The 17,515-nt window shown below is 63.7% G+C and overlaps 2 protein-coding genes across 3 annotated transcripts in view; one reads left to right on the top strand and one right to left on the bottom strand.

Moving 5' to 3' along the window:
- Nucleotides 1–9,041, top strand: part of PTP4A3 (protein tyrosine phosphatase 4A3) — a 34,790-nt gene extending 25,749 nt beyond the window's left edge. For both annotated transcript variants that reach the window (XM_081258384.1, XM_081258385.1), the window contains exons 2-6: nt 1,612–2,520; nt 4,555–4,647; nt 5,873–6,003; nt 6,640–6,714; nt 8,392–9,041. In XM_081258384.1, the coding sequence (XP_081114510.1) occupies nt 2,416–2,520; nt 4,555–4,647; nt 5,873–6,003; nt 6,640–6,714; nt 8,392–8,509 (522 nt within the window). In that variant the 5' untranslated portion in view covers nt 1,612–2,415 and the 3' untranslated portion in view covers nt 8,510–9,041. The remainder of the gene's footprint in view (nt 1–1,611; nt 2,521–4,554; nt 4,648–5,872; nt 6,004–6,639; nt 6,715–8,391) is intronic.
- A 1,406-nt stretch (nt 9,042–10,447) lies between these two features.
- Nucleotides 10,448–17,515, bottom strand: part of LOC308630044 (maestro heat-like repeat family member 5) — a gene marked incomplete at both ends in the record, with an annotated part of 37,291 nt that continues 30,223 nt past the window's right edge. Inside the window, 9 exon segments of the mRNA XM_081258425.1 lie at nt 10,448–10,660; nt 10,747–10,890; nt 10,973–11,046; nt 11,557–11,694; nt 11,946–12,042; nt 12,117–12,332; nt 12,463–12,585; nt 13,172–13,327; nt 13,912–14,088. Of these exon segments, the coding sequence (XP_081114551.1) occupies nt 10,448–10,660; nt 10,747–10,890; nt 10,973–11,046; nt 11,557–11,694; nt 11,946–12,042; nt 12,117–12,332; nt 12,463–12,585; nt 13,172–13,327; nt 13,912–14,088 (1,338 nt within the window).

Raw genomic sequence — 17,515 nt, forward strand, 5'->3', positions numbered from 1 at the left:
GGCCCTCAGCTCTGAGGGCCGTCCAGGGACACTGGCAGAAGAGCCAGGCCATGTGCCCTTGCCCCCGGGGTCTCCCCAGGTGTCCAGCAGCTATGGGCGGTGAGGTGGCGGGTCAGGCCCTTGGAGAGACCTGTAGTCCTGTGGCTTCCTTGGGCCTTTGCCCTCCTTTCTTTCTGGTAAACACACACGCACACAGGAACAGCCCGCAGCCCCAGGAGGGGCAGGTGTTTGTGTGCTGCTCAGGGCGCCCGTGGCTGGCTCTTTCCTTGCCTGCTCTGGGAGTTGAAGCTCGCTCTGGGATGGTGTGGGATCCCTTGCCCCCCGGGGACGCCCGCGTAACCCTCCTAGACAAGGCACGGGGCAGAGTGTGAGCCTGGGAGCAGCGCTGGAGGCCCTCCACCGCATCCGGGTCCCAGCTGCGGGCCCTGTCTGCACCCAGGTTGAGGCTCCAGGGGCCCAGCCGGCCTGGTGGGCAGCTGGGGAAGGGGGTGCTGGGTGGGGCAGAGGTAAGAGTTGTCTGCCACGGGGGATGGAGGACCTGCCGGGTGAGCAGGTGGGATTGGGCCAAGCCCCGTGGCCCGGGGGGTCTGCTGACCACTGGGTTGTGCCGGAGGGACCTTGGCAGCATCTGGTTTGGCCCCTCACTGTACGGATGGGGAAGCTGAGGCCGGTGACGTGCCCAAGCCCTCCCAGCCCGTCTGCGGGTGGGAGTGAGGCTGGCTGGGTGCTCCTGCTGGGGCCCCTGGCCCTGGCCCTTTGGGGCCTGTAGAGTGAGAGACAGGCATGAGGTGCTTGATGGCTGTCTCTGTGTCCCAGCAGCGTCCCTCCTTGAGGCCCTGTCACAGCGGGACCCCGCTCCTGGCCACCTGCACTGTTACCATCTTGGCACCTGGTGGCCGGCCCTGGCCCTTTGGCCCCTGTGGTCTGTCCCCGCTTCTTCTCCGAGCTACTGGAGGGCAGAGCCGCTTGTTTACCTCCGGTGCGTGGCCAGCCCTGTGGGCGAGTGGTGAACGGTGGCCCAGGGCAGAGGCTGACCAGAGCTGGAGGTTTCCCTGGGGAGCCCTTGAGAGATGTGTAAGGTGGTGCATGGCTGTGAGTGAGGCTGCCACACGCTCACCCCACTGTGCTCTGGCGCCTTGGCCTCCGCCCCTGAGCCCCTTTCCCGGAGGACCGGCTGGCCCAGAGCAGTGTGGGCTTGGAAATGCCACAGAGGCTGGCGTTCTTCAGAGGAGGGGGTGACTGTCCCGGGGCGGGGGTGGGCATCCTGGGGTGCCTGGGCTCAGGGGATGGGGGCTGGGCCTCCGTTACCACAGACTGCCCTGAAATCCGTGTGTCGGGGTCCAGCATGCTCCCGGGGCAGGGGTGTGTCCCTCCGTCCCTCTCTGCCCTGCCCTGGTGGCTGTCCTGTCACCTCAGGGCCCTGGCTCAGCCCTAGCAGGAGCCGTCCTTCCTTGTGCTCCCAGATGGGGAAACCAAGGCCCAGGGAGGGTGGCTCGCTCAGCGTGGCCTTGCAGCAGGGCCCGGGAGAAGCACCGGCCGGGACCCCTCCCGGGAGGTGGGGCGCCTGGGGACCCCTTTCCTTTTCATTTCTTTCTCTCCCCTCCTCCCCAGACGCTGCCTGCCGCTGACCAGCCCGGGATTTATGGAGAGGGCCTCAGAGGGCCACTCTGAGTGCTGCTGCGGCCAGCATCGCCGCCGCGCCTGCTGCTGAGACCCCGCGCCTCCGGCCCTCACCATTGCCCTCGCCTGCCCATGGCCCCCGCCGCCCGGCCCGGGGCCGGATCTGCCGCCTGAGCCCCCTGCCCCCTTCCAGGACTCGCCGTACCCCGATGGGGTAACGTGAGGGAGACCCCGTGTCACAGCCGCCTGCACCCACCCCAAGGCCGCCCCGTTGGTTCAGTTCGAGTTCGTTCTTCCTTTGGTCCTTGGGGGTTTGGGGCCTTTGAGTGAAGGCGGCCGTCGACCTGTCCACGGATGCAGACGGGGTGTCCCCAGCGACAGGACAGCGCTGGCCACGGCTGCAGCGGCCGGACTCACTTTGGGCTTTTTAAAGTTTTCTTTGCTGACTGTTTTTGGTTGTCGTTACTTTTGCTTTTGCCCCCTTGTAATTATCCAGCTCTGAGAGGCAGGAGCTTGGACTTGTCCATTTTACTTCTGGGGGGCTCTTTCGTTCCTTTCGTTTTTTAAAGAGTTGGGTTTTCTTTTTTAATTATCCACCCGTTAATCCGGGCAGCATCCTCCCCCCTCCCAAGTATTTGCACAATATTTGTGCGCGGTGTGGGGGGCAGGTTTTTAAAGAAGCAGTTTCTCTCTCTTGGACAAGCACAGGGATCTCGTTCTCTTTGGGTTCTGGGGGGCTGCTGGGGCCTTCTCCCACCCGCGTCCCGGGCGCCGCCCCGCCTTCGGGGTGCAGCCATGGCGCGGATGAACCGGCCGGCCCCCGTGGAGGTCAGCTACAAGAACATGCGCTTCCTCATCACGCACAACCCCACCAACGCCACCCTCAGCAGCTTCATCGCGGTGAGTGACCAGCACGCCCGGCCGGGGGCCCCCCGAGGGCCGCAGAGTGAGACTCAAAGCTGTCGGCCCAGGGACTGCACTTGGGAGCGGAGCTGCCAGCCTGGTTACAGGGTCCCCGGGGGGCATCCGAGGGTGTCCTTCCTGCAGAGCTGGTGTGAGGGCTGCGGGGGGATCCGCTGGGCCAGCTGGGGCCTGCAGGGTGGGCAGCGGGAGTCCATGCTGCACGAACAGAGGCAGGTTCCGAGGTAGGAGAAGTGGGCGTCGCCTCCTCAGGATGCCACCTGTGGCCAGCGCAGTCCCGAGCCTTTGCTGGCCGTTTGACCTCTGTGCAGAGGCTGAGCGAAGGAGGAGGGAGGGTCCTCCAGGTGAGGACTGGCTGCTTAAACGGCCTGGACACAGGCGGTCGCAGGGCACGAAGGCCAGCTGCGTGGCCAGCCCAGGCCACAGGAAGCCCACCGGCGGTCGGGGAGTTCTTGGGTTGGAACAGGCCGGCTGGGGGCTTCAGGCCACAGATATCTGTGTGAGGAGGGGCTGGGCGGGAGTCCGAGGCGGCCACGGGAGAGAGTGACTCCTGTACCCTGGGAGCCAGCAGGTTGAGGTGTGTGCTGCTCATGGCCGCAGCAGATGGGGCCAGATGTTTCTGCAGAGCCTGCAGCTCTCCACCTGGCCCCTACAGGAGACTGGCCTCTGTAGTGCTCCTTGCTGTTTGCAGAGCCTGTGGCTGTGTGCAGGGCCATTTGTGGCCTCAGACCTCCAGCCAGTCCCTCTGCAACATGAGATAAGCTCCTTTGAGCGCTTGTCACGGTTGAACAGGGGCCTGGGCATGAGAGGACCTCAGCAACTCCATAGAGAGAGGCAGTGGGCACGCTGCCATTGGGGGACCTGGACCCTGGACATTGAGCTGGGACCCTGGAGGGGAGAGCTGTTCCCCTGTATAGCCTGTGATGAGGGTCAGGGCTGAGTGTGACCAGGATCAGGACTCAGTGTGGGACCAGGGTCAGAGCTCAGTCTGTCACTAGGGGCAGGGCTCAGTGTGTGACCAGGGTCAAGGCTTAGAGTGTGACCGGGGTCAGGGCTCAGTGTGTGACCGGGGGCAGCACTCAGTCTGTGATGAGGGTCAGGGCCCAGCCCTGGGCTGGGTGGAAGCACCCTCGGCTGCAGGCACAGAGGGACCTGAGGTGCCCCTTTGGCCTCAGAGCCCGGCCCCACCGCCCCCTGCTCCCCGCATTCTCAGGATGGCTCTGTGCTGCCCTCACTGTGTCCGTGTCCCCGTCGCGTGATGAGCAAGGTCCAGCAGCTGATTCCTCACTTCCCCTAAAATAGCTGCTGGGAGCAGGTCGGGATGGGTGCAGCCCCGGCACGTGGACCCCATGGAGTGGAGCCCTCCACCCCAGCGTATAAATATCCCTATGCCTGGCTGTGAACTGCCTTGCCCTTCTCCCTGGCAGCCTGGGGCTTCCCCGCTGGTGTGCAGGGCCTGGCTCCCTCCTGGGTGCCATCTGGGCAGGAGCCTGCCCTCCCCGCCCCGAGGCCTGCCCTGCCGAGACTCTGAAAGCCCGTTTGGGGTCTGGCTATGACTCTTGACTGGACTTGTCCCTGCAACCCTGGCTGGGAGGGCTGCCCAGAGCAGGGACCATGCAGGGGCTCATGTGTGGGCTGGTGGTGTCCTATCCCTGCCTGGGGACCCAGGATCTTGGCCTGGAAATTGCTGATGTGATCTGGGGTCCTGAGCACCCGAGAGGAGGGAGGTAGTGCTAGGAAGCTGGCTCCCGGCTGAGTAGCCACGATGGCAAGGAGGGTCGGTGGGGACACCCTCCCTGCTGCTGGGTGGGCCCAGGGACAGTTGCCCCAGGAGCATCAGGAAAGACTCTCCCACCCTCGGCAAGTCACTGAGCCTGAAAGTCAGTGAGCCACTGGTGATTCATGCTGGGCATCAGCCTTTCTGTCTGGTCAAGGGGGGCATGGCCTGGTCAGGGGGTCCCCAGCCCTGAGCCCCGCAGTCCCGGCTCAGCCCTGCCTTCCTCCCCCTGCCAGGACCTGAAGAAGTATGGGGCCACCACCGTGGTGCGTGTGTGCGAAGTGACCTACGACAAGGCCCCGCTGGAGAAGGATGGCATCACCGTCGTGGTGAGGGCTGCGTGCTGCGCACGGGGTGGGGGCTGGAGGTGGCTGGGGCCCCTCACTGGGAAGCAGGCATGCGTGGCCTCTCTGCATGCCCCTTGCTGTGCCCCCCTCGCTGTGTTCGTGCCCAGGCCTTATCTCTAAGGGTCTGGGCTGCCTCAGGGGTGCATCTCTCTCTCCCTGCCTAGCATTCGGGGCCCTGTCGCCGGGCAGCAGGTGCCTCCGGGAGGGTGGGCTGGGGGCACCCGGTGGGCCCCTGGGGAGGCTCTACCGAGGCCGTGGGGAGGGACCCTGGGGGCTGTTTCCTTGGTCCCCGGTGCTGGGGACTGGCGTCTAGGTGGCAGGCCCTGTGGGATGGGCCATGGGTTTCCCGGTGCCTCGACCAGAGCCCTGGGGCCAGCCCTCTGGGGAGGATGCCGAGCCAGGCAACTGTGGTGAGAGTGGTGGAAGGGTTGGAGCCTCGGGGTCAGACGGGCCTGCCTGAGTCCCGCCTCGGCCCCTTCCCCGCTGAGTGACCCCAGTTTCCTCACCTGTAGAGCGTGGGTGCTTGAAAGGCACCAGGTGAACGCTGTAAAGCGGCCTGTAGCACAGGGAGTCCACAGCCTTTCCCACCCCTCTCACTGCAGCAGGAGGGATTTGAGTTAGACTTACAGCAGCCAGGCAGACCGGTTTCCTCCAGGGGTTTTTGAATCTGGAGTCCGGCAACAGGATTAGATGACCCGGGGGCCTAGCCTTGGTGGGCACATGTGGATGCACTCAGCGGCACTAAGTCTGCTCCACTGGGACTTAACTGCTTCCATCCTCACTGGGCCCGGCCTGCTCTGTGCAGCTGTGCTGGGGGCTGGGGACACAGACAGGCACATGTCACCATGTTTGTGGGCCAGACCCCTTGGGCCTCCTGACCCAGAACTTCTCAGGCTGGGTGAGGGTCAGGCTTTGACCCCAGAATCGCAGTGTGGGCTGATGGGATGGGGAGTAGGGCTCCTGGGACTGCTCAAAGAAAAGAGCAGGGTGTTCCGGGGAGGCTTCCTGGAGGAGAGGGCAGCTGAGGGAGCGGAGAGGATGAGGAGGAGCCTCGCGGGGGGGCGCTCCCCGGCCCTGTGCCCTGACCCTCACCTCGTGGGCTCCCGACATCCTCTGTGCTTCCCAGAGAGCCCGTGGGCAGGCCGGCCTGTGCCCCTCTCCCCGCCTTCCGGTGCGGAGGGCCCTCACGGGCTGCTTCCTTCTGCAGGACTGGCCGTTTGACGACGGGGCGCCTCCCCCCGGCAGAGTGGTGGAGGACTGGCTGAGCCTGCTGAAGACCAAGTTCTGTGACGACCCCGGCAGCTGCGTGGCTGTGCACTGTGTGGCCGGCCTGGGACGGTGAGCTGGCGGGGCAGGGCAGCTGGCTTGAACTTGGGAACCCTGTGGCCTGGCTCACTCTCGCATGTGGGTGCTGAGCCCACACCACACATGACCTCCTTCCTTGGAAGTTCCCAGACCTGGGCCGGGAGGAAGTCCTTCCCGAAGTCTGACCCTGCTCCCTCGTGCTCTGGTTGGGACGGTGCACTTGAGCAGGAAGGAGTTGCCAGCTCCGCCCCTCTCCAGGCACAAAGGCACCGCCCCCAGCAGGTAGCCTGGGTTTCACTGAAGGACCCAGGTGGTGGAATCCCCGTTTGCAGAGGGACCGGCTGAGTGGGGTTGATAGCCAAGAGTCAGTCTCTTATCCACAACCAGACCTAAGCCCAGCGCTTTACTCTCCCTCCTTCAACCCTCCCACCAACATATTTACACACAAGGATCCTGAAGCACAGAGAGGTTGCCTGGCTCACCTGAGGTCACACAGCAGGGTCGGGGGGAGCCTGTGCCCTCCGCAGGGGAGGGCAGGGCACTGGGGGAGTCTGGGCAGCGCTCAGGCCCCAAGGGGGAAGGCCTTGCTCTGTGTCTTCAGTAGGCGGCCTGTCGGTGGGGGGGTTGGGAATAGAGGCTCGGATGATCTCGTTCTGCCGTCGGCTCTAGGGCTCCAGTCCTCGTGGCTCTGGCCCTCATCGAGAGTGGGATGAAGTACGAGGACGCCATCCAGTTCATCCGACAGTGAGTGGCCGGGGTGGGGAGGGCGGTGGCGAGCGCTCAGGGGTCTGGGCTGAGGGGGCCCTTGTCCTGTGCTCCCCACCCCGCAGGGGCCCAGTGCCCTGCCAGTGGGCACTCCTGACCCCTGGCCCCGGGGTGTCCTCTGAGGCATCCCCCGGCCCAGTGCAGCCTCCTGTTGTGGTACCAAGGCACCGCTCAGGCCGCCTGGCCCTGACAGAGGACTGGTCCCTGAGTGTGGCCTCCTCCCCTGGCTGGGAGGTATGAGTGAGGAGAGGCTAGAGTGAGGGCCTGGCTGGTCCCACCTCCGGGGCCCGCGGCTCCCTCAGCCTGGGGCGCAGGGCGGTCAGGACAGGCTGGGCTGCGTTGAGTAGCGAGCAGGCCCACAGAGGGAGTCGGGGCAAACAACTCCTGAAGCCTCCAGCACTCCTGATGTGGGCTGTCATTCTCCTTACCTGGGAGAGGAAGGACCCCCAGAAGCCATCCAGCCCAGCCCCTCTGTGGAAGGAACCTCCTGTGGCACCTGCCCACCTTCCCTAACACCCCAGGGACGACTGGCACATGGCGGCCTTTCAGAGCTGCCTTTCCAAAGCCCTGGCCCCTGGGGCCTCTGCCCAGCTTCTCAGCCCCCACAGGGTCTCCCCCCTCCCCCTCCTCGGGTGGGGGGCTCCTGTCTCTACCACTGCTCCCGGGAAAAGAGCCCTGGTGGTGCAGGGTCTTGGGGTGTCAGCAGGGACAGTGGGGTGGATGGCAGAGGACCTGGGCCTGCACTGGGCCCGAGTCCGCCCCCAGCCCAGCCGCCGTGTGCGTGCATGTGTGTGTGTGAGAGAGAGACACGCACACGCTCTGTGCCTGTGTGTGTTCTTGTGCTGCTTCCCCAGTGGCGGCTCCCAGGGCACAGCCACCTTTCTCCCAGAGGCAGGCTTGTTTACCAGCCAGGCAGCCAGGCCTGCGTGTGCCCGTGGGAGCTCAGGCCTCCTCGGGAGCCCGGCACTCCTTCATACACGCGTGCACACTCGCACACACAGGCACACGCTCTTTCTCCCCGTGAGCCTGTGTGCAGCTCTGCGCCTTGGTGCAGATCCAAGGGGCACCAGGGCGAGGGCCGGGCCTTCACCAGAGCCCTTCCCGCACCCACCTCGTTAGTGGTTCCCCAGCTTGAGGCCCGAGGCCCGAGGCCCGTGACTCAGAGAAGCACAGGCTTGCTCCTCCCCCGCTCACGTTTCCTTGGCCAGAGCAAGTCTGAGGTCACGGGCGGGTGGGGACAGATGGCCTCCAGAAGCGCCCGGTGGGCAGCCCTAGGTGCCCTCACACCCGGGCACCTGAGGTCCACCTCCCCCCTCTACTCCCCCTCCCAGCCAGCCGGGACGCCCAGGCTCCACCCCTGCGGCCTCTGGGGTCCCAGGTAGACATGGGGACCTTGGGGGTGGGGGTCAGGGAGCCAGCCTGGAGGAGGTGATAGCCAGGTGAGTCGAAGGCCAGCAGCGGTGACTGCAGGTGATGGGGGAGGGGTGTTTCTGGCAGCAGGAGCAGCCCGGGCAAAGGCCTAGAGGTGGGACGGGCTCTGCTGGGTACGAGGACCCGCTCCAGCCCCACCGGACTCTGGTGCCTCGAGGCCCTGGGGCAGGGCAGGCGGCCGAGCCCTGGTCCTGCCTGATCCCTACCTCTGTTCCGTCTGCCCAGGAAGCGGCGTGGAGCCATCAACAGCAAACAGCTTACCTACCTGGAAAAATACCGGCCTAAGCAGAGACTGCGGTTCAAGGACCCACACGCGCACAAGACCAAGTGCTGTGTAATGTAGCTCGGGACCTTGGCGCCCTGGCCTCGGGCTCCGCGGGGCTCCATCTCCCTTCTCTCCAGACGCCTTGGCACACCCGCCACCAGCGGTCCGGCCCGCCCCACGCGCCCTTTGCTGTCTCCTGTCACCGCCCCCCTGCGTCTCTGTCCACACGCGCGTGCAAGTGTGTCTGTGTGTGTGTGCTCGCACCACTGTCTGGTCCATCCTTCCTTTTGTCTACGTGCCTCGCGTCTCTGTCTCTTCCTCTGTGCCCTGTGTGTCTCTGTTTGTGCCCTCGGCTCCTTGTGTCCCTCTGAGGCTTAATTTCCCCTAATCTCCCCCTCACCCCGCATCCCTGGCTCTCCTGCCAGTGCCCTGCCGCTGGGCAGCTCTCCTCTTTGGCCCATTTGTTTGGGGGCTGGTGTATTTTTTAACCACTGGGCCCAGCCCCTCCTCTGCAGCCCCTCACCCTGACCTGTCCTTGGCACCTTAAATTATTTGGTCTGGGGCGGTCAGATGTTCTGGACACTCAAAGGCAATAAACCCGGACTCTGTGGCTGTGTGTGTGTGCTTGGAGAGTGGGGTGGGGGGCCCGGCGGCCTTGAGTGGGCAGGCGGGGCCCCGGGAGGCCCCTGAGCAGGACGGGCCGGCAGCACCTCTGGCCGGCTGTGCTGGGGCGCCCCCTGGCGTCCACGCAGGGTCCCTGCGCTCCCTGGCTTAGGGGCAGGGGCCATCCCAGATAGAACAGAGCAAGGGCTGTGGCCTGAGCGGGCTCCGCCCAGTTGCCATGGTGCTGTTTCAGGGCCGGGTCACTGGCTTGCTCCTGTGCAGGACAGGGTGGGTCACTTGGTAATTTCTCGGGGCTTGTGTCCAGTGGGGTGGCTGCCCTGCCCCCACCAGGTGTCCTTAGAGGCCCAGAGCAGGGAGCGGGTGATGGTGGCCCACTGGGCCTGCCATGATAGGTCAGAGTGTGTGGGGGAGGGGCAGGGCCCGCCTGGGGTCATGGGTTGCCCCGCTCCCAGCCTCCCCGAGTGCAGCTCTCGGCTCTCGCAGAGCTGGGGGCCGGCCCCTCCCTGGGTCGGGTGGGCTGCACCTTCCGCAGGTGGGAGGGTGGCCCACCCACCAGGTCACAGGCCCTGTCTCCCCGCCCCTCGTCTGCCTTGGCCGGCCTGGCAGTGAACTGTTGCTGCTGGTACGGTTAATGGGGCACCTCCCGTGAGCCTGGGTCTAGAGCCCCCCGCCCTGCTGGCAAGGACTGGGCCCCCTCCACTTCAGACTTCTCCTGCCTCAGTTCCCCTGGGGGTTTGCCCGGTCACCGTCGGCTCCAGGAACCTGTTGCGTCCAGGCCCATCCAGCTCTAAGCTTTTACTAAACCAGACTTCCCAGAGGGAGGGTGAACTGGGGCCGGGTGGAGGGGCGTGTGGGAGGCCTGCCTGCCCACTGCCCGGAGGTGGCCAGGGGGCAAGTGCTGGGTGAAACCAGGGAAGTCCCCCCGTTTCAGGAGAGATGGCACTTCCACCCACCAGCTGGACCGAGGGGACCCTCCCCCTCAGGCCTCTTGGTCCTGAAGGAGTGCACCCCTCCCCCCCCCAGGCAGGGGGTTGCAGCGGAGGAGAGGTGGGGGGCACCCGTGGAGGTCCGTGGACAAGATGGAGAGTCGTGAAAAGGCAAACCCACCCGGAGCTCCTCCTCAGGTTCCCTGTTCAGAGATGCACAGACCGGGAGACGGGGCTCCCAGGTGGAGAGGGGCCGCCAGCTCTACCGAGAGTTACTTCCTCCTTTCCCCAAACACACCCAAGAACACAGGTGAATCTGGGGCGTGTCCATGAAGTTGCTGTATTTTTTCAACCCACCATCCAGGTTTTGGGGTCTCCTGGGTGCCAGCCCTGTTCAGCCCCATCCCTGCCCCAAGGGGCTCACAGTCTAAGGGGGGTGGTGAGCCGGGTAGGGGGGTGCCCGGCCTCAGGAGGGGCTGATGAGGGGCAGGGGGCCTTGTTTGGCAGGCCCTCGAGGGATGGGGCTTGTGGAGGTGCCGAGGCTGGGGATGTGGGCAAGGCGCTCCGGGTGGAAGCTCTGCCTGGGTGGAGTGGGCAGGGTCAGGGAGGGCACAGGGGGTGGCGGGGGAGGCAGGGGGCAGGCTGGGCTGGGCTGGACCTCCTCTTGGAGGACGGCCGGCTGGGGTCCCGAGAGAGACACCCTGGGGGGAGGCCCTAGGGAGGACTCCGGCAAGGGAGGGTCTCACAGTCAGGGAAAGGGCCCACCTGCTCATTGCACAAGTGGAAAAACCAAGGCTGGGAGGGGAGGGACCTCCTGAAGGTCAGGTGGGTCTCCAGGGGCTCCCTGGGAGTCGGGGGACCCCTTCTAGCCTCAGCCCTCCAAGGGGTCTTGGAGGAAGGTCTTATTACCTATTTTACAGATGGGACAGGTGAGGCTCAGAGAGCTGCGACCCTCAGGCCACACAGCTCATCCAGGATGGGCCAGGCCCACCAGGAAGGTCTGACTCTGGGCCAGGCTTGTTCCGCTGCCAACCCCGGGTGCCAGCCCTGACTGGATTCGGGAGGCTAGAGATAGGGGTGGAGGGAGACCTTGAGTCCCCTGGGCTGAGGGAGACCAGCCAAGGGGCCTCTTGCCCACCGTCAGCACCCCCCAGTGACTACGGAGCTCTAAGCTGGAGACAAACTGAATGCCGTCGGGGTGCCTTGGTGAATGTCTCCACTCAGCAGTGAGCCCCGAGGGCCAAGGCTGCCCTGGGAGTGCCCTCCTGGCGCCCAGGATACTGGCAGGCCATGGCTCGGGCTCTGGCCAAGGGGAGCCCACCTGATCTCCATGAGGGGAGGGGTTGTCATTTGCAGGGTGCTGCACAGATTTCCCGTTTGTCTCTGGGGGACACGGTCTCCCTGGCCTCCCCCAGGCCTGCCAGTGTCTCCTGGGGCTTGCCTGGTTCCCCTGGGGACCCACGGAATGGTGGGCAGGGAGCGTACAGGTGTGACGCATCTTTGTTGAATCTAGATCTTTCTTTCAAGTGGAAAAATGTTATGCAGCCAAGCTCTGTGTGGACAGGGCAGGGCTGCCTGACACGGTGGGCACGGGGCTGGGGGAGGACGGCTGGAGGTCAGCGCAGTCTGGCTGCATCTGCTGAAGGAAGGAGGACTGCCTGGTGGCAAGTTCTTGGATGCCGGGCTCTGGGTCATTCTTAAGATCCTTAAAAGCTCCAGGAGAGGAGGGACAAGTCAGAGGTGCCCCCTGCGGTCCCGTCTGCCCACAGCCCCGCCCTGACAGGGCAGCGCCCTCATTCCCACCTGGGGTGCGGGGGGGCAGGTTGGCACCCAGATCCCACCTCCTGGGCCTTCCAGGCCTGGGTGCTCCCCTTCCCCACCCCCACCCCCCTCAGCCCCACGTGTTTGGGGGTCCACCCTGCCTGCGACACGGGTGTGGGTGTGGACGGGTTGGGGCCACTTACTGCAGAACAGCAGCTTCGTGTCCATGTCCTTGACCATCTGGGACACGGCCTGGGGGTGGTGGCCGATGGTATAACCTGTGTGACAACCAGGAGCACGCTGGCCGGTGGAAGGGGGCTCGGACCCGCTCCTGACCCTCCGAGGCCTCCCCCCTTCGCCACCTTTCCTCTTACCAGTGGCCCTCGAGCTCCAGCTGCAGTGGCGTGGCAGGCGCCGGGCGGGCGGGTGAGGCTCAGGGTGCTCAGGCGGGGCAGGCCCGGGGGTCCCCGAGCCCGGCCCCCGCTCACCATGAAGAGCGCTGCCCAGGTCTTGATGTGACGACGGCGGCTGTGCAGGTATCTGAGGGCCTGTGCCAAGTGGCTGCTGAGCCCCTCCTGGCTGTGGCTCATCTGCGGAGCATGCCTATCACTCGGTGGGGCCAGAGGGCTGGGCCAGCACAGAGCACAGACTGGAGCCCCAGCCCCGGGGAGCCCGGCTCCTGGCCCCCCTCCCCTCCCGTCCCCCACTGTGGCCCCAAACCAGGCAGCTCCAGAGGAAGTGGCGGGCACCGAGGCTCGCCCCCCAGGCCGGCCTGCAGGAGAGGGTGTGCTGCAGCCGCCATCGGAGCAGCACTGAGCCACGGTGGAAGGCGAGCTTGGCCTGCTGTGGGGACCGCAGGGGAGGGCCCGGGCTGGGGTAGGGTCTGAGGAAGCCGCAGCGCGGGCGCAGCCCCTCCTTGGGCTCCTGGGCCCCTTCCCACTGCTTGTGAGGCTGGGCTCAGCCCACCTACCTCCCTGGCCACGGCACCAGTCCCTGCTCGACCGAAGGCAGCACTCAGCCCCCATTGGCTTGGAAACTGGCCGCTTGTTGTCCATCTCCCTGGCCGCTGGGAGCTCCAGGAAGGCTGAGCTGCGTCTTAGTGGCCTGGCGTGGGGCGTGGGCTGGCACGCAGTAGGGCTCAGCCCATATCTCAGCAAGTTCAACGAACAACCTGAGCCCCGACTACAGGCCAGGCGCTGGGGACACAGCAGTGAGCAGGACAGACAGTGTTCTGACCACCGATGGCACGGCCACGTGTTTGCACGTGTGTGTCAGTGCACGTGTGTGAGGGGCAGGGAAACCAAGGAGGGGGCCAAACCTGCTGCCCCAGGGAGCACCCCCTGCCATCTGCAGACCCCCAGCCCCCAGCCCCCTGCCACCCGTGGGTCCCCAGCCCCGCCAAGGCGAAGGCCCATCGGGAGGCACTGACCGTGACGATGGCCCGGCAGCTGTCCTTCAGGGGCAGGAGCAGGGCCACCATGCTCTGGTGCACCTGGGTTCTCAGGCCACTTAGCTTTCTGCCTGTCATCGACGCCACCAGCTCCCCGACCAGTGCCATGGCCGCTGCCTGGATTCCATCCCGCTCCTGCAAGGCAGAGGCTCAGGGCCAGAGCCGAACCTGCCTGGGGCTCCTGACCCTCCACTCCGTGGTGGGGATGGGGCTCAGTCCCCTCAGCGGGACCCTTTCTCCTGGGCTCAGGGCTCTCAGGGACAGGGCTCTGCCTTCGCCCTCAGACAGGGCTCCTGGGGAGGGTCACAGGCCATCCTCAAGGACCTGAAATCGTTTCTCTCTCGTGCTCACAGTCACATCCTGACAACCCGAGTGTCATGAATGCAGCTGGTGGGGGCGGGGCTTATCCCTCTAATTTCCCATTGAAGGAAAATCTGCCATTTCAAACGTGCTGACAGGTCAGGAAGGTGAGGACAGGTGGGGTTGGAGAGACTGGATGTCGGCGCTAGTTCAGCCCCATGGAGAAGGGCGAGCGCCACCTGGTGGCCTCCGGCTGGTCCACCTGCGCCGGTGCACACCCAGGGAGCTGCCCTGGACCTCCACCTCCCTGCCCCAGCTGGACCGTGGCCTGGGGTCCTCCCCGCCTTCGAGGAAGGGAGCGGGGGAGGCACAGGAGGGGCACGAGATGGGGGCACTCGCCCCTCCCTGGGCGCACTCACGTCGCTGGAGAAGGAGCGGGCGTTGGTGGCGATGCCAAGGCTCTGGGCCTCCGTGCTGTGTGCGCCCAGGCGGTGCAGCTCGTCCGACACGGTGCCCGTGACGCGCACCACCGCCGGCTCGCTGCTGTGGAAGAAGCCGTCGAGGAAGGGCGGCGGCAGTCCACGGGGCAGGCGTCCCTGGGGGAGGTGGGGCTGGTGGGCCGAGGGTGCTGGGACCCCTGCCTCTGCACACCCCCCGCACCCCAGCCCTGCCGCGTAGACCCAGAACCAGCTCAGACTCTCCCCTTCCCAGACCCCCATCCAGGCCTGGGCACCTGTACTGCCCCCCGCCACCCTGCTGGATCCCGTCCTGGCTCTGCCCATGAGGGAAATGAGCTCCGAGCCCTCGTCTGTCCACTGGGAGCTGTGGACAGACTGCGGACAGGCTTCTCCTCTCCGAGCCACTGGGAGTCCTCCTGGGGTTAGGGGAGCATTAGCCCCGTGCTAGTTGGCTCCCAGGTCCTTCCTGTCCGGCCCTGTGCTGGCCAGAGGGCCCCCACCAAGTCCTGGAGACCACCCTTCCCTTCCTCCACCCCACCCTGCCTTTACCCCCATTCCTGGCCTCCCCATGGGTCAGAGAGGGCCTGGGGGGCTGGAGGAGACAAATTTGGTCAGGTGGGCACACACTGAGGTCACTGGCGAATCACATCATGGGGAGTTGGGTGCACCAGTGGTGGCTCCAGACCTTCTATGTTGCAATGACCATTTCCCATTTTTACATTACTTTAAAAGAAAAAACTAAGCTCATTTCCAGCCAATTCTTTCTGCTCCTCTTGTGTGCAGTGTGCTCATGAATTGTCTGGATGTACATGTCAGAAAGTGACATGTCAGCAAATGGATGTTTCCCGCCATCAAGCCCCTTATCAATGACTTGTGCAAACTAGACTGATTTTACAACTTTTAAGCAAGTTTTAGGCAACTTCATTGGCTTCATAAGCTGTGTTTAGTTTTACAGTATTAAATTCATTTCAGTGACAAACACTTTCTGAGCACCAACTGGGTGCAGCCAGGGGGCTGGGACCCAGATCTGGCAGTGGACTAGGCAGGCAGAATGGATTCTAACGGGAAGGACCCAAAGTTAAACACACAACATGGCGTGTGTCAGTCAGTGACGAGTGGTATGATACAGTAGGGCAGGGGTGGGACCGACTGGGGTGGAGGTACCAGCAGAGGTGGTGGTTATGAAGGTTTTTAAAAAATTATTTTATATATTTATTTATTTTTTGGCTGTGCTGCACAGCACGTGGGATCTTAGATCCCCAACCAGAGATCGAAGCTGTGCCCCCTGTACTGAAAAGTGGATTCTTTTTTTTTTTTTTTTTTGGTACGCGGGCCTCTCAGTGTTGTGGCCTCTCCCGTTGCGGAGCACAGGCTCTGGACGCACAGGCTCAGTGGCCATGGCTCACGGGCCCAGCCGCTCCTCGGCATGTGGGACCTTCCCGGACCGGGGCACGAACCTGCGTCCCCTGCATCGGCAGGCGGACTCTCAACCACTGCGCCACCAGGGAAGCCCGAAAAGCGGATTCTTAACCAATGGACCACCAGGGAAGTCCCTAAAGTTTTAATTTTAAGTAGGATCAGAGCATTTGTTACTGAGAAGGTGACAGCTGAGCAAATTCTTACAAAGAGGTGCTGGAAGAGCTTTCCAGCAGAAGGAGCAGCAAGTGCAAAGGCCCTGAGGCAGGAGCACGCCTGGGTGTTTGTGGGGTTTGTTGATCGGCTGAATGACCTTACTGTTTGGGGCTGGAGCAACTGGACGGGTGGAGCCCCCGTCACCTGAGATGGGGGCTGCAGGAGGAGCCTGTTTGGGGTGAGGGGTCCGTTGTGCACAGGTTGAATTTGAGATGCTGCTAGAATCCAAGCAGTTTGAGGGTCGAGGCTGGAGTTCAGGTCCGCGTTTGGGATACAGGTTTGGGAGCAATTGGTCTATAGGTGGTACGTAAAGATTGGAGGAGACCACCAAGGGAGCAAGTGTAGACCAGGGAGAACGGTGGGAAGGGGTCCAAGAACAGGAGGAAGAACCGGTGAAGATGACAAGGCACCACCTTCGATGTGGGAGGAAAACCAAGTGAGGGAGGGGTCCTGGGGCCAAGTGGACGGAAAGGTCACCCAGTCACGTGTGCTGACGGGTCCACTGCGGGGAGGTCACAGGTGACCTGGACGGGAATGGTTTCAGGTCAGCTGTGGGTGGGAGGGATGCTAACTGGAGCGTGTCTGCCTTCCTTCGATGGCTACACTTGCAGCGTTTTCAGTTGAATTATTTCATTAATATGTAGGCATTACATTGGTAGCATCTTCTAAAAGCAAAATATAATTTCTAACAAGGACAAAAATGGCTGGGCGCCAGTCCTGAAAACAGCATCCAGATTTTCAATGTGATTGTCCCATGACTGTCAAGTAGTTTTTAGCCTAGTTGTCTGGATCCCCTCCCCCGAGGTGAGCAGTGGGATTGGTGGAGGGGGCCCTCCTTCCGCCTGCCGAGCTGGCCCCTTGTTCCCTGGTAAGAGGACCCCTTTGTGGCAGGGATGGACTTCCCTGGCCTCCTCGCGGGACCACTGGAGAAGAAGTGAGTGATCAACTTGCAGGTCGTGCCTGAAGGGGCAGGGTGTGCCTGCTGGCTGGAGTGGGCCTGGTGGTGGCCGCCCAGGCCCTGCAGAGGAGGGCAGCACCCAGAATGGAGCACAGCAAACGAGGAGCCTGCTCCCCTGGGGAGTGCAGAGCAGGACAGCCACAGCGGCGGGAGAGAAATGCACTTCTACCGTGTGTAAGCGGTCGGTTTGGGTCTTTTGCATGTAGCTACCTTCCGGTCTCCCAGTGCACACACCGGCACCCAGTTAGTGCGATTTGTGTTTGACGGTAGACAGAAGTGGACAGTCCTGTGGGGCCATTTGTCCTCATGGGCCCCAGCAGAGGGTGCCTCTCTGGCGTCTAGGGCAGCGACCGCAGTGCCCCCCTCAGCCCTGGGGCCCGCTCCATCCCTGCCCAGTTCAACGTGTCCCCACAGAAGCAGGTCTCCTTGGCTGGGGGGCTCAGGGTGTGTTGTTTCCCCCAGCCCTGCTGTGGCTGCACCCCGCCTTGGGAACCATCCACCTTCCCTAGCCCTGGCCGTCCTGGTCTGGTAGCGCCTCTGCTCTGTCTTCTCTGTTCCTGCAGGTCCACACTCAGTGCGGGGTAGAGAGGAAGCACATGGACACTTCCTACTGATGGCCTGTCTGGGAGAACACCTGGGGACAGGTGTCTGGATGGCTGACCACTGACAGAATGAATGAATGAGTGACAAAGCAAATGTGAATAACTGATTGAGTGAAAGGAATGAATGAAAGAAATAATAAAACAATGACTCATCAATGAAGGACCCAAGGAGCAAGTGGGTGGATGGATGGATGTGTGTGTGGATGGAGGGATGGATGGATGGAGGGATGGAGGGATGAATGGCTGACTTTATGAATGGATGAGTGGGTAGGTAGGTGGATGAGCTGGGGGCTGTAGGTGGAACGGCCAGATCCCCCAAAGGCAGCACTGCGGGCCTCCCCTTCTGCCTCTTTGCAGTGCACCAGCTGTTCAT

Source organism: Mesoplodon bidens (genome assembly GCF_964165515.1).
Source record: "Mesoplodon bidens genome assembly, chromosome: 16".
In the NCBI taxonomy this organism is placed as follows: Eukaryota; Metazoa; Chordata; class Mammalia; order Artiodactyla; family Ziphiidae; genus Mesoplodon; species Mesoplodon bidens.